General features: G+C 36.1%; 1 protein-coding gene and 1 non-coding gene across 3 annotated transcripts in view; both read left to right on the top strand.

The window, feature by feature from the left end:
• LOC138695997 (uncharacterized) overlaps positions 1-23,340 on the top strand; it is a 35,763-nt gene extending 12,423 nt beyond the window's left edge. For both annotated transcript variants that reach the window (XM_069820454.1, XM_069820453.1), the window contains exons 6-15: positions 1,858-2,093; positions 2,414-2,620; positions 5,714-5,825; positions 7,552-7,753; positions 9,279-9,449; positions 13,061-13,206; positions 13,367-13,486; positions 16,171-16,248; positions 19,354-19,509; positions 22,488-23,340. In XM_069820454.1, coding sequence (XP_069676555.1) covers positions 1,858-2,093; positions 2,414-2,620; positions 5,714-5,825; positions 7,552-7,753; positions 9,279-9,449; positions 13,061-13,206; positions 13,367-13,486; positions 16,171-16,248; positions 19,354-19,509; positions 22,488-22,595 — 1,536 coding nt within the window. In that variant the 3' untranslated portion in view covers positions 22,596-23,340. The remainder of the gene's footprint in view (positions 1-1,857; positions 2,094-2,413; positions 2,621-5,713; positions 5,826-7,551; positions 7,754-9,278; positions 9,450-13,060; positions 13,207-13,366; positions 13,487-16,170; positions 16,249-19,353; positions 19,510-22,487) is intronic.
• Positions 8,853-8,925, top strand: TRNAY-AUA (transfer RNA tyrosine (anticodon AUA)). The gene has a single exon. It is a non-coding gene; the product is annotated as a tRNA-Tyr (tRNA).
• Positions 23,341-25,839: the final 2,499 nt, after the last annotated feature.

The following is a 25,839-nucleotide window of genomic DNA, read 5'->3' as shown; positions in this document are numbered from 1 at the left end:
ATTTATTTTTTTTTTTATTTTTACTATGGCATGAACATATTTTCTATTTTACTTTTATTTTAATATGTAAATCAATTTTTGGTGCTGTATTCAGCAATTATGCAAACAAATTTCATATTTGCAATTCGTTTTTTCCAGTTAATATGATGTCCACATATGCAAATACTTTATGTTGTTCGCTTATATTTGAAGGGTTCAGAGCCATAGTGGGCCAAGCGCCATTTATTAAAAATGGAGAAAGCAAGGGTTAAAGTTAAGTGAATACCATAGTTTAATGAAGATTGACATATCATTTAGTTCTAATGTGTATACTTTATATTACTTGCTATGTGATTCCATTGAATTATGGTAATAACTTCATTTTAACCCTTGTTTTCTACGGTTTTAGTAAATGGTGCTTGGCCCACTATGGTTCTGAACCCTTCATTTATGCCCAGAGGTATTAGTTTCAATCGTCTGATTTCCTTTTCCAATCCAATATTAAATAACACCAGGGTGAGAGCATCCCTTTATCTTAGCCTTCTTTGTTTGGACATGTTTCTGATACATGCCATTTGCTACTGCTTTACTTACTCCTATCATATACCTATCTTGCATAATATACTTAATTTTTAAGGTATTTCAGATTTCGCCATTATCTTCTACAAACTTTCTCTGTGTATGAAGTTATATGATTTAGCGAAGTCAACAAACAGATAGTGGGCTTCTTAATTGTGCTCTCAGACTTTTTCACTAATCAGCTGAATTACATGAATATTATTCGAGGTTAATCTATCTTGGCAGAATTCATTCTAATAATTGCCAATAATTTTTCTGTAAAAAGCTCTTTTCTACCAATTAACATTGCAGAAAAAATTTGTACAGTGTATTATATTTAGTAATGATATGCTGGTACTTCAGTAATTCTGAAAATTGTCTGTATGTCCCTTCGTATGGATGGGAATGATATATAATTTCCATTTACTGGGTAATTTTTCTTCTTTCATATTTGTAAAATCATTTCAAAAACATACGTATTCATGTAGTATTTCCTGCTATGTTTTAGAAGCTTAATCATCACATTCAATTGCTTCATTATTTTATAATTTTTCAATCCAACTTCATGTCTGTTAAATCTAGTTCCTCATTCTCTTGATGGTTGGTTTGTGATTGTTCTTTAATAATGTTTTTTTAGACATCAACAATAGAGGAGTTGGTCGAAATGTTTTTTCCATGCTCTTGAAATTTAATTCTTGCCAGTCAGTGAATTTAAATTCGGTTCTTTAATAGCAAGGCATTATGACCAAGAACCTTTTTTTTACTTCTTGTGGTTTCAGGCATTTCTGTCATGATGTTCATAGATATCCTTAATTTTGTTCTGTAAAAATAACTTCTTTTGATGTTTGGCAATTTTGCTGTATTCTTTCTCACTTTAATAAATTAGCAAATTAATTGATTGATTAATGAGAAAATTAAATATACTAAATATGTAAAACTTTAAGGTAATTATATATATATATATATATATATATATATATATATATATATATATATATATAATTAATTATTTAGTCTGCATAAAATATATTTATTGTCTTAGGACATTTCGTTAATTATTGATCTTGACGACCTTATCTCTACCAGGTTAAATAAATAAATACTAATACTAATGGTGATTACTCTATGGTGATATGATGACATGAAACATTACTACTCTAAGGGAGCCTATTGCAACATTGTCTTTGTTCAGTGCAAATTCCATTTTGTCTCCCTGGGATTTTTATGTGTCTTCCTGATACACAAACCATTTGATTAACAGTGTATAAATAAAACCAACAATACAGAAGCTGTGAACTGTCAACATGCGATGTTTTGTAGATGATTAAGACTGATGCAGAACCAGTCGTCGGACCAGCACCTGGTTCAGACATGGTGGTCTGCAACGCAGGGGAACCCACTGTGACAAACAAAGACCATAGCCCTGAAGTGAGGTCCACAGAGCCCACAGCCAAGAAGAGGCGAGGAAGACCAAAGGGATCGAAGAATGTTACTGACACCGGCTATCGGAAACTGACTCCTGCGCAGAAGGTCCTGGAGAAAGAGTTGGGCTACAGGTGTGTGTAGTACTGTTTATAATGTATTAAGTGTTACAGGTACCGGTAAGTTAAATGTTCAAGAATTTATAATTGAATAGCTAAGCGGAAAAAGATTGCAAGTGCCAAATTAAAATATTACAGTAACAGAAAAAGAAATACTTGATGCTTAGTATTGTAACAACCTCTTAGGTTCTACTGCCTAAATTGAAGGTCCTACTTTAATTTTCAATTCTTTAATTCACTAATGCCATTCTTTATAAATGCTGCTTTCAGGTACAAAATTGTCAGTGTTTTAAGAAAATTCACTGCCAAATTCATAAATGTTTAATTGTCAACAGATGTGACATAGATGGTTGTGCAGTGCGTCTGCGTTCTCACGACAACATTGAATATCACCGCCGCTGCCATCATGGAGAGAAGTTCTTGTGTCCTGAGTGTTCAGAAGAAACGATACACTGGAACACACTGAGTACTCATCTCTGGCGGTACCACGTGATTGATATGGAACTATTTTCCTGTGACCAGTGTAGTTACAAAACAAACAGGTAATGCAGTAGTAAAATAGTAACTTGAAGATCTTCTGTGTTATCTTGTTATGTTTGATATTTTGGTATTTAGCGACCTACTTTTTGTGCAAAGAAATTATAAATTGGACAGTAAAATCATCTTGCCAAATTTCTGTGTTCTTATATCTCTCTTACAACATTCAGAAAACATTTAAATGCTAGATGAATTCTATCTATAATTCATGCAATTATTTGCTGTGTTTATTGAATGATTGTAAATTGACTAAACCAAAATATAAAGATGTAATAGTACAATATGCAACGAGCCTATAATGGTAGTAATTAAGACGCGGGTATGTTTGTTTATGAAACGAGTGCAAGCGAGTTTCATAATTTTCATACGAGCATCTTAATTACCATTATAGGCAAGTTTCATACGACTTTTTATGCTCGACCATATTTCTAACTTGGAATTATTCATAAGTATTCATATTATGGTTATGTAAGTGAGGAGCGGAACTGACCTGAATTGTGAGATGTGCGCAGATTTTTTCCGAGGTACGAATGTCATTGACCTTGATATAATCTACAGAATAACATGAAGATTAGTCTTGATATAACGTGGAAATTGATTTAGAATTGAAAAATGAGGTGCATTAAAGGGCTACTACCAGGTGTATAATTACTACATTTCGGCATGGTCGAGCATAAAAGAAATTAAATAACTGTGCCATTGACTCTGTTTGGACGTCACAGAATATTCCAATACATTTTCTTTTACCCCTTACTGACAGATGTGAAATGATTAATTTATACCACAGGTACTCTGATTCAGGAATATATTTTAAGTTGGCAGCTTGAAAGACATAAAGATTCTGCTACAAGTAAAGAAGGTTGGGTAAATTAAAATATTAGTAAGATTTCTGCTTCATTTGTAATTACTAATTGATAATAAGTGACCAAAAGACAATGATAATGAATATAATACTATAATAATACACACACAGGTTTTGGAGAAAGTAAGCATTTTTAAATTACCTGAAAATTTCAGTATAATGAAATATATATTTAGTAAACTTACTGGTTAGAGACAACCTGGAAGACCAAGAAGAGACTACTAGGTGAGGTCGACAAGATATATTTAGGCCTAATTCGTGATGGTTAATGATGACACGATGTTTAGTAGAAGACATACTGTAATGTCCTACAAACAGAAATAAGGTTCTCACAGCAAATATCAGTTGCTAATGAAGAATTAGAATTCCTTATTCCTGTCCACATTTTTGCTTTATTGTCTTTTTTCATTGTATCACTAAATGCTGCGAATTCTGTCTTTCCTCTTTTCAATATAAAAAAAAAATTGAATTGAATCACTGAGTTAAAAAGGAAGAAACTTCAATTTGACAAATATGAGTTGAGATAATACAAATTGTAATTTTTTATAAACATGATGTGGTGTGAAAAGGATGTAGTCCCAAGCTAAGTCTGCATAGTACAACATTGTTAAAGTTTGTGATAAATAGAAAAAGAAAGAATCTCCGAAATCTCTCCTCGTTTCACTCATTTCTATGAGATAGCACCATAACCTAATGAAAGGAAAATGATTTGTATTTTGGGTGGTAGTAGGAAAGTGTAGGGAATATTTTTGTTGCATTCTTGTAACCTCATTACGTATCATTGAATTTATTATTTTAATTATTTAATATAAAACGAGTTGAATTGAGTTAGATGTGGAACAGTGTCTTAAAAGAAGAGTACTGGTAGGTGTAAATAATATATCTGATTATCCTAGAGAGAACCATAAATAGCGAAATCAAGAGGTCGAGAATACAAATTAGGAAGGTTAGTCGTCGTATCTGCTAAATATATTAGTCCCTTCTGCAGGTAAATGTTATTCTTTCATTTATAGAGCAGTAGTGAGATAACTTTTACTTTTCTTTTACTTTCACATTCCTTTATTCTGTTTTCAAAGATTCCTGGAATAAAAATATTATCATGGTGTCAGATTTAATTAATGGTGTGGTTTGTAAAATGTTCATATTTGTGAAAGGAAATGAAAAACCAAAACCAATGTATCAGAAAGCATACAAAACACATATCCTCTGAATGCATGTTAAGTGCAAGATGTTGCTAAAATCCTAAAGTACATACTTGTAGAGTATTGGGAGTCGTAAAGTGCAACAAAATATGTATTGCGTACAGAAATCATTTTTTTTTTAATTTGCACATTCCTTGTATACAGAGAATTAAGTTTGTATTTATTCATAAAGTTGTCAGAGACAGTGTTTCGAATTTAAATCATTTTTTCGATTGTCTCAAATATGGGATACTAGGAGTTTCTTTACCTTTTAAAGTCACTGATTCAGTTCTTCACTTGTTAGTCATTTCGGTCATTTGAGTAAAATAGTTTTGTGAATAATGGAATATCACTATTAGAAATTATAACTCTATGGTCTTTTAAATTCTGTTTATATTTTTTTTATTTCACAGAAATATGTTGACTACAGATAGCATCACCTATAACTTTCATGACGTCACTTGTAGTAATTTACTGATATTCTTCTTTTTTTCCTTTCATGTATTAGGCCTAATGGTCTCTTATGATCTCAGTCAATGTGTTGGCGGACAGCCTAATCTGCCCAGAGGTTAAAGGTGGCAAGCTCACCACTGGACTTGTTTCCTCTTGGCCAACCCCAATTGGGAAAGGACTTAATAATTGCTATCAATTATCATAATTTACTGATATTTATTAGAGTAATATTATTTTTCTTTGTAAAACAGGAAAATACAGAGATGTGTTTTACAAGAACTAAGATTCTGAATATGTATTCTATGACTTTCTCGTGTTAAATTCTGTCGTACCTGGTTAACATGTTTCGACCTGTTATTGGCCTTCTTCAGAACTGGTTGTTGCTGGTCTTAATTTAACACGAGAAAGTCATAGAATACATATTCCGAAGTGATATAGTGTTAAAAGTTGTGTAATCAAGATGTATAAGATTCTGACTTGCAAAGTGTTATTCCATGCTTTGGTTAAATAGACCCTTGTTGTTTATCTCATTTACAGAAGCATATTTTTTTTTAATAATGCCAAAAGTCACGATTTCTTCTTATGCAAATCTATTCTTACAGTTACAGCAAACTCATGAATGTTCATCGTCGCATACATGGAGATGAACGGCCTTTCTTGTGTGACACTTGTGGGAAGGGATTTAAGAATCCAAAGCAAATGCGTAATCACAAGGTAATGTACACTTTTGAAAACTTTCTGTTGTTGTGTGGAATTCCGTAAAATATTAAAATTGATTTGGGATCGACTTTGTTACAGATTGGCAATCCTTCTCTTCTCTTTTTGTACACTCTTTGTGTGACAGAAAATATTGGGTCATCCCAATGACTTCACTTATTTTTTTAATTTATTCTTAATGTAAAAACATGTTTATATTGTTCAAAACTGAATTACGTTATGCTGGTTTACATTCTGTAACACTGATGACACTCCATTAATATCAGTGATTGATATTTGCATTTCAACAAATTCATCATTACGCAAGATCTTCAAAACATGCTAACAGATATTGTGACATTTTTCTGGCTCAAGAAAGAAACAACAGGCACATTTGATAGAGCTTAAATAAAAATTATTCAGTATGTAATTATTGCAGAATATGTAAATGGTATTTTATATTGTATTTGAGTACGTTGTAATATATTTTTAATATATTGCAGAATTGTATTGCAGAGTAATCGCATTGTATTTGTATGCAGAAATTGTTTCTGCCAAAAATGTTGAGATTTTGAAGATACATTCATGAAATTCAAATATGCAAAATTGTCTAAAAATGTGTTTCGATAACATTTGTTGTCTTAACAGTCTTTGTGATTAAACGGCTCTTTTCATCAACTTGTGAATATACAAAATTAAAATTGAGGACAAATCTGGACTAGAACATTCATTAACGCTCCTTCTGGACAATGAGACCAATGTCAATTAAAAGAATAGAGAGAATCCAATTCAAATTACATATCTGACTACCCAGGTTTAGGCTGCTTTAAAAGAACGAATACGACAACTTCTGTAAAAGTGGAAAGGAAAGTGTCACAATTTGACCTCACTATCATGTTGTAAAGTTTTATGACAATCCCCAGCATTGTAAATTGTCACATTTCTACACATCAGAAGTACATGTTTCAGTCACCTTGCTTGAGTACATAAAGAAAGCCTATAGTGTGCTGCTAATTTCATATCTTGAAGATTTAAATTTCTTTTATAATATTTAATATGATGTAGCCATCTTAGTAAGCATGGTAATAGTGATTTTCCGATAGTCAGTATACAATGTAATATAATATAATATAATATAATATAATATAATATAATTTTTATTTAGTATTCAGTCTAAATGACATATCATGGTTTAAAAAACATCAACAACACTTACAAATGTAAATATTCATTGAATGTTGTAGACAACTAATGTGCTAACTTTTTCGCCCTCGGTCATCTTCAGGCATTTGTTTCAACAATATCTTATACAAAATTTTACCATAATATATATCAAAATGATGTACGCATGATTTGTAAATATGTTAGATGTAAATTGTTTGCTATATATTTCACAGCCGTCATATGGTAAAATTTTGTATAAGATATTGTTGAGACAAATGCCTGAAGATGCCCGAGGGTGAAAATGTTAGCACATTAGTTGTCTACAACATTCAATGAATATTTACATTTGTAAGTGTTGTTGATGTTTTTTTAAACCATAATATGTCATTTAGACTGAATACTAAATAAAAATTATATTATATTACATAATGTAGCCACTTTCTTTTAAGTGCATTTTGGAATGAAGATCGAACAATATTGCATATGTGGTTCTGATGACTGTTCCTTGTTGGCAACATTGTATAGAACTGCCCCTTGCTATTATAGTGGCAGGCTCTTTTACTGGCTTTTTCCATGGCAGGCTATCCATGTATCAAAGCAGAAGAAGAAAAATGGTCCTTCTGGGGAATGTGATGTGTGTGGTCGCTCGTTCAGCAATTCTCGCATGTTGCGCATTCACAAAGACAACGTTCACGGCAAGCTGCGCCCACATCTCTGCAACTACTGTGGCTACTCAGCCTCCTCTCGCAGCACACTCAAAATGCACATGCGCCTCCACACAGGTTAGTTCTGGGATAACCTTGTTTTCAGTACTTTGCTTTTTTCTTATAATATTACAGAGAACTTTATGACTGTTGTATATGTAGTACAGTTTCTTCATTGAATGTCATCTGTATGGTATATTGCCATGTTATAAAATTGTTATATACTGTCATTCTGTTAAATTCTACTGCAAATGAAATAATATGATATCACATCATATCATATATCATATATCATATCATATCATATCATATCATATCATATCATATCATATCATATCATCATATCATGTGTCATATCATATCATATATCATATCATATCATATATCATATCATATCATATCATATCATATCATATCGGGCCAGGTCGATGGCTTAAATACGACAGGCTCATGTCAGTAGATTTACTGGCATGTAAAAGAATTCCTGCGGGACAAAATTCCGGCACATCCGGCGACGCTGATATAACCTCTGCAGTTGTGAGCATCGTTAAATAAAATATGATATTTATATCATATATCAATCTCATATCATGTTATACCATATATCTCATATCATATCATATCATATCACACCATATATCATATCATATCATATCATATCATTAATATTTGAGGAAAAAATTCGCTCCGGCGCCGGGGATCGGACCCAGGTCCTTGGTTCTACGTACCAAGCGCTCTGACCACTGAGCTACGCCGAATTCAATCCACAGTACTGGATCGAACCTTCCTTCTTCAACGTTTCCCTTTGTGACCTGACTCCAAGTTAGGCATGTATGTTGACATATATGTCCAATGTCAACTGCCATTATACTAGGAGCGCACTTAGCTGAGTGAATTTTTCTCCTCAAATATTAATTGTCAATATTACAGATATTATTCTGTAGGACAAATTGATAAAAAATCTATAATATTCTCATAGCTGCAGTGCATATATTTGTACAGATTACTGTGCACGTAACTGCGGAATCCCGGCCAAACAAGTCACTCAGCTGAGTGCGCTCCTAGTATAATGGCAGTTGACATTGGACATATACGTCAACATATATGCCTAACTTGGAGTCAGGCCACAAAGGGAAACATTGAAGGAGGAAGGTTCGATCCGGTGCTGTGGATTGAATTCGGCATAGCTCAGTGGTCAGAGCGCTTGGTACATAGAACCAAGGACCCGGGTTCGATCCCCGGTGCCGGAGCGAATTTTTTTCCTCAAATATTAATTGTCAATATTACAGATATTATTCTGTAGGACAAATTAATAAAAAATCTATAATATCATATCATGGTTTCACAGCAAACAATATAACTTTCACCACACTCTTTTATATGTGTAAAGGATCACAGTTGTGACCAATTAAGGATTAGTTAAATTATTTTCGAAATTAACACTGTAAATTGCAACTGCAGACTCACGTGTAGCTTTGATATAAATTTACTCTGTGTCATCAGGTCTGTATAGTAAGCTATATAAAGATTGTGTACAGTAGCATTTTTATGAGAAGTATAAAGTGAAAATTAATCTAATGTCACATTATTTCTTCTCTGTCAGGCGAGAAGCCTTTTCACTGTGATGAGTGTGAATATATGACTGCAGACCATAACTCTCTTCGACGCCACAAGATGCGACACTCTGGGGATAAGCCTTACAAGTGTCCACACTGCTCATATGCTTGTATCCAATCGAGCACATACAAAGCACACCTCAACACGAAGCATCCAGGTGGGCAGGATCAAGATAAATATAAAAATATATTTTTTAAATTTACTTTTCATTATAAATGTAACATGAAAATGTGAAACCTTACAAAACTGATTTTTTTTTTTTTTTTTTTTAATTTTGTTAAAAGAACATTTTAATATTCTTTATATTGGAAAAAAGGTTCTTGGAATGTTACACGCTGGCCAGACTTTTAGAGTGAAACACTTCTTTTTAATGTTTTATTGAGAAAAGTAAGTACAGTAAGTGCTATGTACAGTACTACAAAATCTACATTCCTTAAAATTGTAGTATTCTTTTCTACCATTCTTTGGCTATAATTATCGTTTTGATTTGCTTTGTTATGGTCATTCACATTTGCATTGTGCAACTCAAACCAAGAAATGGATTCGGAACATCTCAAAATCTGTGCTTCAGTGGCTGACCATGACAATATCTTTAAAACATATTGGATCCAAGAGGTCAAATGACTTTATTGTCAAACACCTGGCATTAGAAAACAATAACATTTGCATTGTTTCTTTTTTCATCACCATTGTATCATATTACTAAATTTGCAGCTTTCATATGGAGGGTTACATCAAATGTAACTTTTTCTTTCCATGCCCATTAAATTTCTTCTTCTTAGTTACGGGTTTCCAGCAAAAGGACCAATATCCCACTATCTCCTATAAATGTGCAGCACCAATGTCCAAAGCAATGGATTTGTTAATGGAGTCTCTTCTATTGCAAGTCTTTCATTCTTTAGTACTAAGCTGTTCCTCATACCATTATCATGTCTGCACTGCACAGAGGGTGTGTTCATTGAAGTCTTCCCCCTCATTGCATACTTTACAGATGCCAGAATTAGTTAGGTGGACTCTAAATAGGTGCTTTCCTGTAACCAAGTATCCAATTCTTGCTCTTGTCTCAAATGTTTGTTTCAATACACTCATGTTCTTATAGATGGATAAATCATTGGGAGACTTCTGGATTTCAAAAAGATGTCGTTCAGTATTTTCTCGTTTCCAATTTCTTAGCCATTTGCTCCTGAATAATTGTGCATAGCTGCGAAAGATAGTGATTTGAAGAGATTGTGTTGGTTTTGATTTGGGGCTAAGTGTGGTTGTATTTTTTGGTTATCATGTCTGCCATTTTATTGGCTGGGATATTAACGTGACTGGAAATCTACTGAGAAGAAGGAGAGCTATCTATATTTGAGCTTTTGCAGTAGTTGGAGAATTTCTTTAGGGCGAATTTGGTAATTCCATAAAATTTAATTACACTAGAACTCCAATTATCCAGACCCCAATCATCCAGGTCCCCAATTACCTGTTTCGATTTGGGCGAAAATACAAAAATTATGTGGAGCCATATAGCTGCTTGCCATCAAGCACTTGCGAGATCTTGTGGCTTAGAAACGAGTGACTTCTTCAAAGCAATGTACACTATTTGAGATGTTCCAAGTAATATAGAGTACAGGTTCTATATAGAATTATGTACTGTACTAAAATAAATTTGTATACAATACTATATCTTAATTTTTTAGTTTTTATTTACTTTGACTTACAATTTTAATAGTACAGTACAGTAGATACATGCCTATGTTTGCTTAGTTAGTATTTGTCAATAAAAATAGGGGTTTTACTTTGTCATACATAGTTTTTTCTTAACTCATTCTGAGCCATATCCAATTATCCAGATTTCTACATATCTGGATCAGCCCAATCCCCAATTAGTCTGGATAATTGGAATCCTGCTGTAATTTCAAAGTGATTGAAAGCATGCAGAGGACAGTAAAATCTAAAGAGAATTAAATAATATTTGTGAATAAAAAATTGAAGAAAATAATTTATGAACAGTCTTAGAAATCAATACTTAATGTAAATGAAATAAGAGGGGAGAAATGCTGCTTATATTTAAGCTTTACCAATCTGAAATAGTGAAATTTAAAGAAAGCACATTTTGAAAATACTTTTGACTATCAATATGTATTTGAATTGAATTGAATTTAACGAAGGGGGGACTAGGGCCCAGCACTGCGACCTGTTAAGATCTATTGTGCTGACCCTCTGGTGATACATTCCCAAACCCACACTGGCTGACCACACTAAGGTTCTTTGTGTGCCCAGTTTTCGAGCAGGCTACCCCACTCGTCTCTAGGCCAGCGTCGCCAGCCGGCATTTGGGGAATGCTACAGAATGATAAAAAAATGGAGAAATGGTGACGGAATGATGTAAATGTCTAATTTGGGGAAAAACGGGAGAACCACGAGAAAAACCCCAACTGCGACTTTGTCCGCCACAAGTGTCATTGTGGATTTTTTTCAATGGAAAAATCCCAGATCTGACCGGGAATGGAACCTGGGCCACCTGCGTGACAGTCTGAAGGTCTGACCATTCAGCCACCGCAGAGAGTCCTATCAATATGTAAATTACTTCTATATTATTATACAGGGTGTTTAAAAAATACGGGGCATAATTTCAGGTATGTATTTCCCACATGTAGACGATCAAAATAGTTCATTACAACAGTGTCCGGAAATGCTTTATTTCCGAGTTATGGCCTTCACAACATTGAAATTCACCGGAACGTTTTTCTTTCCGCAGGTCGTTGCCGTCAAAGGAGCCATTAAGAGGGCACTCTGACAGTTCATTCCGAGGCGAAGGTTACATTCAGTGTTGTGTAGGCGTTAGACTGTGTGACATGAATTCAAATCAAGAGCTGGCAGAGATACACTTCATGTACGGTAAGGCGGACGTCAATGCTGCGCTGGCTGGTCGTTTGTACCAGGAGAGGTACCCACAGCGACAATGTCCAGATCGGAAGACATTTGTACGTCTCCATTATCATCTGTGCGAGTATGGAAAATTTAACTCTCCTGGTTTGAGAAGGGGACGACCAAGATCTACAACTCCAGAAGTACAGGAGGAGATTCTGGAGGCTGTGAACATGACTCCTTCTATCAGCACACGAAGGGTAGCATTGCAAGTCAGTGTTCCTCATACGACTGTCTGGAGACTGTTGAAAGAGTATCAATTGTATCCTTATCATATCTGAGGACATACGCAATACTCCTGGAGTTTAGGATCGTGTTCGCAGGTCAATGAGACATCGATGTGAGGTCTGCATTCAAGCAGGAGGTGGACATTTTGAACATCTTCTGTAATGACAACGACCTGCGGAAAGAAAAACGTTCTGGTGAATTTCAATGTTGTGAAGGCCATAACTCGGAAATGAAGCATTTCCGGACACATGTTGTAATGAACTATTTTGATTGTCTACATGTGGGAAATACATACCTGACATTATGCCCCGTATTTTTTAAACATTCTGTATAGTACTGGAAAATAGTGAACATTTCATCTACAAAACTTTGTTCTAAAATTACTGCTAAAATCGCTGTTGCAGTCTGGTGATACTGATGTCTGAATACAGATGTTTTCTGATGTTCCTTTGTTTCATAACTGAACCATTTTGGTGGAGAGAGTGGGACAGTTCTTTGAAATGACAAGAAATAGTGACTAATTTTTATACCCTTCATGTAACTTGTTGCATGCATTTGCGGGCTATTCCCAGTGTTATAAGAGTGACAGTATGTCTTGTCTAACAACATGCTTTCTGATGATGCACAGGCTTGGAGACAGGCTTGATGTTCAGCTGTCACATGTGCTCCTTCCGGTCTGTGCGCAAGGACAACTACTTGGCTCATGTTGCAGAGCATGAGAGTGGCGCGAACCCCAGCAACAGGCACAGGAAGCACAGCAGCCCAAAGCCCCAGGTATGAACGCTGTGACGATGCTTCAGCTTTGTTTGTATGTGACAAAGCAACATCCAGGCACACATTTTAAATATACGTGAATTGATTTAGCAATACTTGCTATGAAGTAACATAACACTATTCACAGATGCCTCAATTCGAATGATCTCTTTTTGTGCAGGATGATTCAAATAAGACGACAAAGCAACAGGAAATGGAAAAGTCTCGTCTTCCAGTAATCATCAATATCTCCAATATTATCACACCTGTTGAACCTGAAGGAACAACTCTAGCAGAAGACGTAAGTTACCATAATAAAGATAGGGTATATTGAAGTTTCCTGAGCTAATTGAAAAATGAAATAGTCAGGAATTTAAAAGAATTGATAATCACTAATTCTCGATACAAATTTCAAGTAGTAATAACACGAAATAATATATACTATTATTCAAGACTGCGAGTAGTGTCTGCCATCCCTCTTCTACTTTTCAGTAGAGTATAAGCAGTCGTTCATTTTAGTAAATAACATCGTTAACTCCTATTGACGATGCTCTTCCAGTGAAACATGTGAACTTGGTATTTCTGAAACTTGTTAGGTCCGCCCTCTTCCCATATACTCCCGTAATCCTCTGCTACTGTATGTGCATTCTTATGTGCGAGATCTGCAGAATACATTTGTTCATGCAAAAGAAAAATGAAAAAAGAAGCTTCACTCCTATAAATGAATGTCGAAAATTAAAAAAGAATAATATGAGTAGCTACCAGTAATAAATATTTTCTGACGAAAGTCCTGAACACCTTGGTAATGTTTATTCTCTCATTACAGGAATTATTGTGAATGTGCAAAAAATTGATTTCAAGATTTTTGAAGGAAGAGAGAAAGAGAAGGAGGGAGAGAGAGAGAGAGAGAAAGAGAGAGAGAGAGAGAGTGTGTGTGTGTGTGTGTGTGTGTGTGTGTGTGTGCGCATATAGAGCGAGCGCACGTTTTTTTTCCCTCAAAATAGCTTCATAAGAACAAAGATTTTAATTTCCCTTTAATATTTTTCAATTATTTAAACTTTCCTACGTGAGAAGTGTAATTTTTAGAGAACAAATGTAATATTTTGCCCATTTAATATGTTTCGATATTTCTGGGAGCATTTGTTCACATAAGGAACTTTGTTGAGTTATTAGGTTGGTGCATAATTCCTTAGCATTTGTTCATAAGTTTATTAAACACATCAGATACACATAAGAAAGAAGTTAATCATCAACAATATATTCTCCTTCTCTATTTACAACAGTCTGCCTGCACTGGAGTAGTTTTTCGATTACATTCCTGTAGAAATCACGTAGTTTTGAGTTAAAGAAGTCGTCAAGCTATGTTCAGAGTGCATTTTCATCTGAAAAGGAAGTTCCTTGAAGGTTGTTCGATAGAGAGTGGAAAAGGTGAAAATCTGAGGGCGCAAGCTCAGGTGAATAAGGTGGGTGCAGAATGACTTCCCAACCCAACTCCTGGATAGTGTTTTGTGTCAGGTTAGCAGAGCGTGGACTGGCATTATGGTGAAGTAGTATCACTTCACGCAGACTTGTTGGTCGTTTTTCTTGGATTGCATGTGCAAGACATCTCAGTTGGTTGGCAATAAATGTTGGCAGTGATTGTTACTCATCGGGGTAGCAATTCGTAGTACAGCACACCCTTACAGTTCTACCAGATGCATAACATTATCTTTTGTGGATGTGCACTGGCCTTTGTACGGTGAATTGCTTTTTTGTTTGGGCTCAACCATTCCTTTCTTTTCCTTATGTTAGCATAAAGACACCATTTCTCGTCACCACTAACGATATTGTTTAGGAATGTTCGATGTTGTTATGAGCCAATCGATGACGAGCAAGCAAAGATGCACATATGGCCACCCGCTGATTTTTGTGATTTTGGCTTAGAGCATGTGGTACACATACACCTGATTTTTTAACCTTGCCAGTTCTCGGGTACGCTGACGTGGATCGTTGTGGATTAATGTGTTTAAACGGTCGTCATCAAACCCCAAAGATCTTCCTGAATGTGTCACTAATGTCAAAAAGACCCTTCTTAAAACGAGAAAACCATTTTCTTGCCGAGCTCTCTCCCATAGCATTGTCCCCATACATTGTGCAAATGTTTCTTGCCACCTCTGCTGCTTTTGTCCCTCTATTGAACTCAAAAAGAAGAATATATCGGAAATGTTCCACTTTCTCCACTTGACACTCCATTTTCTATCGTCCACAACTCCACTCACTATCTGCAAAAATGAAAACTTCAAGATGTAAACTCAAACACAACAATTGAACTTCAAATAAAAAATGACAATCGTTAAATAAACCCATAGCAACCGGAGTACCAACACGCGAAACAAAAATGCTATGGACTTGTGCACCAACCCAATATAATATAAAAAGTGATTAGCAAGTACTTATTATTCTGTGTACTTCAGCCTTTTCTTTTATTAAAAACTGAAGCGAAAGATGATAATAAAATGAAAGGCATTATTGATTGACAAAAAAGAAAGTTATAAACAAAGTGGAAAAATCAGCCACATGCAACACATACCAACTTACAAAAAAAAATTAGTTTTACCAATTTCAACCTTAAATAAAATAATAACACATATACCATAGACAGAGAACTCAACAGCAATATGGACAACAACTATTTATTAGCCTATTTCTGTTCTGGTCTTGATAAAAAAATTATAAGAAGCAGGAAACATCAACAAATGAACTCATCCTCCAATGGTGGCCATTGAGAGGAGGAGGAGGAGAAGAAGAGGATGATGACGACAATGACGATGACGACAACGATGATGATTTGTAGCTCTTAACGGAAATACTCGTTTTGAGGTTTCTTCAAAATGTAATGATAATTTTTTTGTGTGTTTGTGCGTGTGCATGTATGGCATAAATCCTTTCTGTAGGCGATATCTGATTATCTATGAAGAGTCTTAAAAGTTTATGTGTTTGTTCCAGAATGTGGAGCCTTCTGATAACGTACATCTCATCTATAATAGCAGCTCTGTAGAAGGACTTCTGCGACAGTCAGCGGAGGTAGTTTTTGTTTATTATTTGTGAATTTGTTGTTTCAAAGAAGGACCCTTAACCTAGTTCTGGTAGATTACTTCACTAGTAGTATAAAGAGTGATTGAGAAGTTAAATTATGCATTAATTATTATGACGACTTCAAAGAAGAAAACATCATGTGGAGGATAAGAAAGGACTTGTTTGCAAAACTTCATAAAATATTTGATAACATAGAAGTCAATATTCAAACTTTGAATAACATCAAAACCATAGAAGAAATCTAAGGAGAAGACTCAAAATTAGGAAAATAAAGGAATGAACATTATGTGCATCACTTTCCTATATATAATTAATGGATAATTTAGTGAGGATCATGTAAGTGTAGTTCCTAAAACTCTAATTTGGCCGTCTCTTCAGTGTTGCCAACTAATATCAGATATCACCAGAGGGTAAAATCACAATGCTACATACTGAAATAATAATAATAATAATAATAATAATAATAATAATAATAATATTAATAATAATAATAATATAGTATTAACAATAACAATGTCTTGCTTATTTAGGCTACCACATCTCATTTTTATGTTGCGAGGTGTTTTCTAAATGGTTCAATAATTTGTGAAATAGTGTGTTTTTCTCTTGGAATTCTCGCATATTATGTTGGTAATTAGAATTATTTTGATCATGATTTAATATATATATTTTTTTTTTGTCTGGCAACATGAAATTCATTGTTTTGACTATACAGTTTACGATTCACGAGACCTAACCAAAAATGTATTTAGTTTGATCACGTGAAATGATTAGTACGAATTCCAAAAACAGAAAAGCCTACACTTTGAAAAGTATAGTCTACTTAAAATACTTACAAGCACTTTCTTTCGTGGAGAAGTCACTACCATGCTATTTCCTCTCTTAGATATTTTAATAAAATCTAAACACGAAAAAAATTCATTAAATGTGAAATAAGTTATATTTCTGTCCATTAACCACGTGCGTGTTTCGTATGAAGTGTGAATATAGAGTTGAATTGGAATCACAATGCAACAGAACTGAATTGTGTATTGATATTAATATTAATACCAGTATTACTAATTAATTATTAATTCACAAGCTTAGGTACTTGCATTTTCATCAGTTTTCTTTACTGCAAACCGAAATTATTGCTGCCAACATAACAGTTAGAAAATAACTGCCAGTTGTAGTATTTGTCAGTACCCGAAATTCGAAACGAAGTTTATAAAAGAAAATTTAACCTGCGAGCTAGAAAATCACTATAATCCACTAGCATATGTAGTTGTTGTTGTTGTTTCCTAATGCCAGACATGTGACAATGAAGTCATTTGACCTCTTGCACTCCAATATTTTTCAAAGATATCATCATGGTCAGCCACTGAAGCACAGATTTTGAGGTGTTCCGAATCCATTTCTGTTAAATGGCAAGTTGTAGCTGATTTAAGTGAACACCATATTTTAACATTTTGGTGGCTACTTCATTCACACACAACCCCCAGAATGTCTGGAGGACCACACCTGCTGTTGGTCGACAGGTCCATTGGACCTAGCTGGGAGATCTTGTTGATCACCAGGTTTCCCTCCTTAAGCCACTGGAGGACGATTTTAGTGCCATAGCAGGTCAGCACTAGAAACAGAAAAGTAGAATGTAGTACCCAGTCTTGCCATAAATACTGTTACAAACTAATTAATTGAAAACTCGAAAACGGCTTGAAATATTTTAATGATCTTTTAGTATGTTGTACTTACATGTTTTTGACGCACATAGCACTAATCAGTTTTCAAAATGACCACCTTTTGCACTCACACAGGCTCTAAGACTTTCTGGCCATTCATCTATTGCAGCACGCATAGTCTCCATTGGGAAATCCGCCACTGCTGCCAACAACGAACGCTTCAAACTTTCAATTGTGGGGTGCCTCTTCTTACAGACGATGCCTTCAAGGACTGACCACAGTTTTTAGTCCAAGGGATTGAGGTCCGGGCTGCTAGACGGCCAGTCTGCGGTAGAAATGAAGTCAGGCACATGACGCTCAAGCCACTCTTGCGTTGACCTCGCCTTACGGGCTGGAGCAGAATCCTGCTGGAAACTCCGGAACAATGTCTGGGTTTAAGTATTTTACAATAGGCTCTAATACCGTGTTTTCATACACTTTTGCGTTGGTTTTAACCCCTTTTTCACAAAAATGCAACTGGGTGGCTCCAGAATAACTCACCCCCCACCAAACCACAACTGAGGAGGGATGATGGCCCCTCTGAACTTTCGGAGCTTTTTCACAGGCTTCCCGAGAACGAGATGCATACACCCTATCATTTTGGCGGTTGAAACTCTCTTCAGTGGTGAAAATTTTCTCATCGGTGAAGAGAATTCTTCAGTGTCCATTGTTGACGTAACGCTGCAGCAGGCGTCTGCATTTCAGCACCCTCTGCTTCTTCAACCGTGCATCGAGGTAATGTCCGGTACTTCGGCGATAAGCTCTAAGTCCAAGGTCCTCACTAAGCAACCTGGACATTGATCTTTGCGACATGTTGAGCTCCCGCGCCAAGACTGACTGCTTCCGGACAGGATTTCGGCGTATCCGAGCCGCCACTGCCTTCTGCGCCGCTGCGGTCCGTACAGTTCGAGGCCGACCCTCCCTTAAGCGATCCTTAACAGACCCGGTTTCAGTGAATCTCTGGATGGTCCGGTGAACAAACATTCGACTAATCTTTAGTCTTTTTAAGGTCTGGAAAATTTCACTAGCAGATTTTCCAACCTTATGCAACGCTATTACAGCGACACGATTTTCGTAGTCTCCCCATTCCATGCTTAAAACTGCTGGTATGTGCTTCTTCTGTCACTGGCGAACTTACAATAAACCAGGGTGGCAGTTAACGCAAGGGTGGTTTATTATGGTTTATTACCCCTAAAATTGGTTGTACAGTATAAGTCAGAATTTTGTAACAGTATTTATGGCAAGACTGGGTAGTATGCATATGTAGTAATAAGGGAAAAATTTATTAGGTTCACCCTTAGGGTATTAAGTAAGCTAATTCGGACTTAAGTTACTATCAACAATAGATAAATAGATACTTTTGACAAAGCCTATTTACTCTCTTTATTGATTCCAGACAGTAGAGGAGGGCCGGTTTGGAGTGGAGATGTCAACCGACTCTGTGATTCATCTGGTAGAGGATCTGGATGCCAACAGCAACAACAATGGTGGACAGACTGTGGTGCAGAATGTGCAGACCCTCTGTGTTGCAAATATCGAGACAGTGACAGAGGTAATACTTGTTTGAATGCTGTTACAGTACACAGGATGAACTTAAATTTGCACACAAATTCTTCATTGCGTGATTCCCATTATAAATTTTAAAAAGTCGTTCATCTCTTAGTTCTTGGGTAAGCAAATGCTATGAAATGGGGTGGTGTATTGGGGTTTAAATGCGCTGGTAAAGAGTCGAATACTTTTCACGTTATTGGGACCAGTGTTCAATGGCCAAAATGTTTCATTGCTGTTACATTGCTGAAAAATACATCGACAATATTCCACAGAAATAGTGTATTATGCGGGACTAGTGCGCGACAAATGAGGTTATATATGAAATGTGCAGGGACCAGACAAAAGACACGGGATAGCGTAATAAGCGAGTGTGTTGTATCGAGGTTTTACTGTACTATTAATATAGTGCACAAACGTCATTTTATATGTTTATGACTACTTCATGAGCTACAATAATGAAAAATATATTAAATCAATAACGAGTGATAGTATAGAGCAGAGCCTACTACATATTATTATTATTTTTAATTATTATTCACCTAGTGTTTTCATTTCATTTGCAGTTTCCTTCCACATTTTAGAAACCAAATTTTCGTCATGATGTTGTTTCAAAGTGGGATTGTACAGAACGTATCTTTCCTGTACTAAAACAACTAATTTATCTACATCGAGCTCCATTATGAATAATGTGCACTACACAACAATAATATCTGTAGAGAGTGGAAGCATGCAATCTTGGATGTGGCTACTGATGTAGGTGCAGTACACTGCGCATCAGATGGTCTGCTCGTGACCAAGTTCAAGCTGTCATCCAATGTTGTCTCCGTGTCTGCTCGCAACTGTCTCATCATGTCTGATTCTGTGTGCATCCCATCATAAGAAATCAATGGGAGACAAGTATCATCGGACAAAATGTTGCATAGTGCCACATCTCATTCTGTGCACCTAGCCTTAATAGACCGTATTTTTTAGCTTTGCTGATTTTAAGCATTTAATTCATTATTGGTAATAAATTCGTTTTAAAACATTCTGAAAGAGAGCTCAATGACCTCCGAGTTTATTAACATCAGGCAAGATTTGAAATATTTGCATCCACAACCAAGTCTGGTAACAAAATTAATATTAATATTAGAGGAGAAAAATTCGCTCTGGCGCTGGGGATCAAACCCAGGTCCTTGGTTCTATGTACCAAGTGCTCTAACCATTGGGCTACACCAAAGTCCAATCCACAGCACCAGATCGAATCCCTCTCCTCCAGTGTTTTTCCCTTTGTGGCCTGACTCCAAGTTCGACATGTATGTTGACATTTATATTAAGTCAACTGCCATTATACAAGGAGCGCACTCAGTTGAGTGACTTGAATTTTTCTCCTCTAATATTAATTGTTACTATAACAGATGTATTCTGTAGGACCAAAAAAATTAATTAATCTTTACGTAGACTGGTAACAAAAGCTTTACAAAACATTATTTATCTAGATTTAACGTGTCAGCATTACCAAGACATGTAAATTACCACTTGATGTGTTAGAAAATTGATGAAATGTGCAGCACAGGATATAGCATTGAGTCTATCTAAAAACTGTACAACTTGTAAACATATCTTAAATTTTCATTTTATGAATATCTTGCAGTTGACATTTGGTTGCTACAAACACATATGAAGAATGAATGAATGAATGAATTAAAACAAAATGTAGTTTACATTTCCATTACTTCGAGTTGAGAGGCATATTTTTAACGTTTATTCGTCTTGAAATTTCAAACTGTTTAAACATTGTTACCATAAACTAGGGTTGCCATACGTCTGGGTTTTCCTGGACATGTCCTCTTTTTTAGGGTTAAATTTTTCGTCCAGGTGGGTTTTTAGATTTTGGCTAATTGTCCAGGTTTTTCAGGTTAAGTTTAAAATACGACATTACTAGTGAAGGAAAATGCCTCAAACGTTTATGACAGTTACTTTGTTGTAACTGGGAACTTTCTAATTGTCACAGTTAAGTAACGCTTTAGTCCACGCCACTTTAATTGCTCTTGTGTACTTTCCTTTCTGTACTCTTTGACCGCAATATTAGCGATGTTTTATTGTAATGTTTCGAAGCTTGAGTCTTGTGTTTATAACTGTTTCCACTAGGTGACAATGCTATATGTCGTCCAGCGAATAGGGATTACAATTATCTGTATACTGTGTTGTCTTCCGGTTACTATTGCTTATTGGCTGCCGACTTTCATAAAGGTTTTCTGTTGTGCTGTGCATGCTTGTAGTTTCTACGAGAAGAAATGCCAAAAAGAAAGTGTAAATTTTCTGCCGAGTTACAGTAGAATAGTATCCTTATTTCTGAAGAGGTAGAGATGATTTCGAAGGTGAATACATGGTATGTAAAGCTGGTACATTTGTGTCAGTGTCGAATAAAGGTGGACTTGATTTGCAAGCACATGTGGATTGTGAAAAACACAAAAGAGCAGTTCGTTCTTCTACAAAATTAACAGACTTCTATGTAAAACCTAGCAGCAAATTGGAAGATGAAGTAACCACAGGAGAAGAAACTTTCACTTTCCACATGTTAAACACCACAAAAGTTACAACGTGATGGCGTGCACATCTGGCCTACTGAAGACGACGTTTCCAGATTCGGATATTGCGAAGAAGTTTCATTGTGGAAAAATAGACTCATAGTTATAAAGATTAAATTACAACCAATTCACTTGTTTGTATTATTATTTTTTTATTTAAAGTTAAGAAAATTACTACTAGCAATATTTCTCAGCTTCAATAGTCTACATACTACACATACTGTATATCAGTATTGTACATGATCTGTGATAGCGATCTGTTCGGAAATAGGTGTCGATAAAGTGTCCTCTTTTTTGCTTATCAAAATATGGCAACCCTACCATAAACCCATTATATCTGACTCGTGTATAATGTACTGATAGAACAAAGCTTTAACAGCAGTGTCTGATTATTTGTTTAACGTTTCAGATGCCACTCACACCAGAATTTGAAGCAGAGCAGATCACTGGTGACATTCAGGACATCAAAGAGCCTCAAGAACTGAAGTTCAAAGTTGCAGAAGACTTGGCGTCTTAGGAGCAGGAGTAAGCAAGCTAAAGCTGGTGCGAGAAGGAATACTTAGTTCTGCAAATTAAACTTATTTCAAGTCTGATTAGTCTTAGTGTATTCTGTGATTAAATATTTTGTATTGCATTAGTTTTATCAGCCAAGAAAGCAGTTCATTGACACGACACTGTCTTCTGACTCCTTGTGCGAATGATGCGACAATACAGTATTTGTGTTCGCATCTGTTTGTTACATGTGTACATGAGAATTCTTCTATGAATGAGGTGTTGAGTCACATCTTGCAGTAAACATTTCGTCTTTAAAAATCAACACTTCAGGGACACGTGTCATTATTTTTAATATTTAGCATGAATTTTCTGGAGTACCTGTCTGTTGCGTGACATTTGGCAAGCAAGTGGCAAAATGTGCTGTTTATTCTCTGAATTCTCGTAAGTTCACAATTTGAGCGAAAACACATTCAAGTGCAGTGAAAGTTTAATTATTTTCCAAGTAGTCAGTTAAATCTATGAAATTATGTAAAAGCCCTTTCACTTATATATAATACTGACAATACATGTTGTCAATGAATTCATCAATTCTTCAGCCCTGAATTCACATAGTTAATACTTTTGCCAGTACCCACCTCATTATCCGTCCTGAATTGTCAAAGATCACAATGGATAGTATTGATATTTATGTGGCAATGATTGTACTTATGTTTGGCCTGAAAGAAAAATCGAAATCTTGAATTCATTTATACAGGGTGATTTCGTTCAAAGTGTACAAACTGCAGGAGATGATTCCTGAAAGGATAAAGAACAAACATGGTATAATGAGCATATGTCCGGAAATGCGTAGGTTCTGTGCTATAAGCTTTTGTTTATTCAACAATACTACAATGCACTGCACGATGCAGTGTCATGAGGCCACAGTTAGAGGAGGTGTTTGAAGTGACTCCCATGGGCCTCAAAGCATGCGTGTACGCGCCATAGCAGAGACTGCAGCACACGTTAAAATATTCCAGGATGCATCCGGATGGAGTCACAGGCAGCACGAATGTGTTGTTCCAGTGTCTGCACGTCTGGGATGGGTTCAGTACACACGACTGCTTTGAGATGCCCCCACAGGTAGAAATCAGGTGACAGAGGAGGCCATGGAATTGGACCTCCTCATCCGATCCATCGACCGGGGAAGATGTTGTTGAGATGCCTCCGCATGGTACAGTAATGTGGAAATGGGCTGGAGCACCATCATGTAACAGCCACATAATCATTCGTACTGCACAAGGAACGTCTTCCAGAAGGGGAGGGAGGGTCACTCACAAGAAGTTGAGATATGCCTCGCCTGTGAGGTGTCTTGGAAGGACTGGTCCAACGAGACGGTGGCCAATAATCCCCGCCCACACATTGAGGCTGGAACGGTGCTGATGGTTCACTTCCATCATAGCACGGGGATTCTGCATATCCCACAGATGATTGTTGTGGAGATTGATGATGCCGCCCCTCATAAACATGGCCTCATCTGAGAATAGGATGGATGACAGGAAGTTCCGATTACAGGTGACCTGTCCATGGAACCAGCGACAAAACCATTCCTGCAGAGGAAAGTCCCTCGGTAACAAGTCCTGCACACGTTGCACGTGATAAGGGTAGTATTAGCGCTCATGGAAAATGTTCCACACGGTCGTCTGGCTTACTCCACATTGGCGAGCCACCTGCCTGGTGCTTATATGGTGATCTTGTTCCACAGCGTTTATCACATCTGGGGTACATATCTGGCGCATCTGCCTTCATGGTGACCCAGTCCCGTAAACGAGCCTGTCTCACCCAAACGACGAAAAATTCTTGCAAGCGTTGTATGTTGCGGGGTGCTGTCGATGGGGGTACTTTTCCCGGTACAGCCGTGCAGCCACCCGCCCATTGCCATGTGCTTGTCCGTATGTAAATACCATGTCAGCCTGTTCGCGATTGGTGTATCTGACCATCGTAACTTAGCACTGCACTACCTACACAAACGCGTCCACGTTAGGTTTAGTCGGCACTACCATTGAAGCAGATGTCTACGTAATGTTACCCATACAAATGCTTGCTACTGTCATGCGGAACAGTACCGCTCTCTAGTGAGGAAAGCATGCATTCCCCGACCAACGTTCATTATACAATTTTTGTTCCTTGTCCTTTCAGGAATCATCTCCTGCAGTTTGTACACTTTGAATGAAATCACCCTGTATAATTAAATCTCATCAAATTATTTCTTTCATATACTTTGCCTACGTTCATGACAAGTTTAATTTTTTGGAAGAGTAAACTTTCATAAATAGCTATTTTTGTGTCTTTGTATTATCTTTTTTTTTTTTTTGTCTCATAATTAAAAAAAAAATAGAAATTTAAATTCATAATATCTAGAGTCATTTAATGCTCTCTACTTGAAGTATAGTTGGCCATGGCTAATGCAATATTGACAAGAAGACTGACAGAAAACCCACAAGACCAATAATATTGACAAATATAATATGTCGTTGTTATAAATATTTCCGAATACCTCTTGAATTTATCAATATATTGACAATAAACATTACTTTTTCGCTGTTTCATGAATGTACAAATGCTCAACATTTCAGAACTGTGTATCTGCGACATGATCAGGGAAGGAAAACGGGACTTTTCTGTTACCAATCAATTAATAAAAAATAGATTTTTGTTATTTGTAATCAGTTTTCAATAAAGGAATTTTTTGTTATATATTCATATACACACCAGACACGTTTTATAACAAATTGTTATTAATTTGAAATGGTTAAAGAAATCTTTGTAAGAAATAGTAGAGTAATTTATTGAAATTAACAACTCTGCTTTAATTATATCAAGTGAACACGTGTTTCTTTTGGCCACTTTAATAATCTGAAATAACACTCTTCCAAAAAAATGCATTTGAAACTGGTAATAATAATAATAATAATAGTAATAATCCGTGGCGCTACAGCCCGTGAAGGGCTTAGACCAACCAGCCGGCTGCTGGCCTCACGTCCACATGCCAAAGCAGAGGTGGACGATCATCCAACCAAAATGGAGGTATTGTGTGGTTAGCACGATGATCCCTCCAGCCATTATGGCTGGCATTCGCAACTGGATTTCGCTACCTATTGTGGCTCCCCAAGTGCATCACGATGCTGGGTGGGCACCGATCCCATACATTGGCTGAAATTTCATGAGAAAATTTCTTCTCCCACAAGGACTCGAACCAGCGCGCATTCCGTGACGCGAGTCCTAAGCAG

This window comes from Periplaneta americana, chromosome 3 (assembly GCF_040183065.1).
Source record: "Periplaneta americana isolate PAMFEO1 chromosome 3, P.americana_PAMFEO1_priV1, whole genome shotgun sequence".
NCBI lineage: Eukaryota > Metazoa > Arthropoda > Insecta > Blattodea > Blattidae > Periplaneta > Periplaneta americana.
Note: the sequence above shows the minus strand (reverse complement) of the source record. Positions and strands in the feature narration are given on the sequence as shown.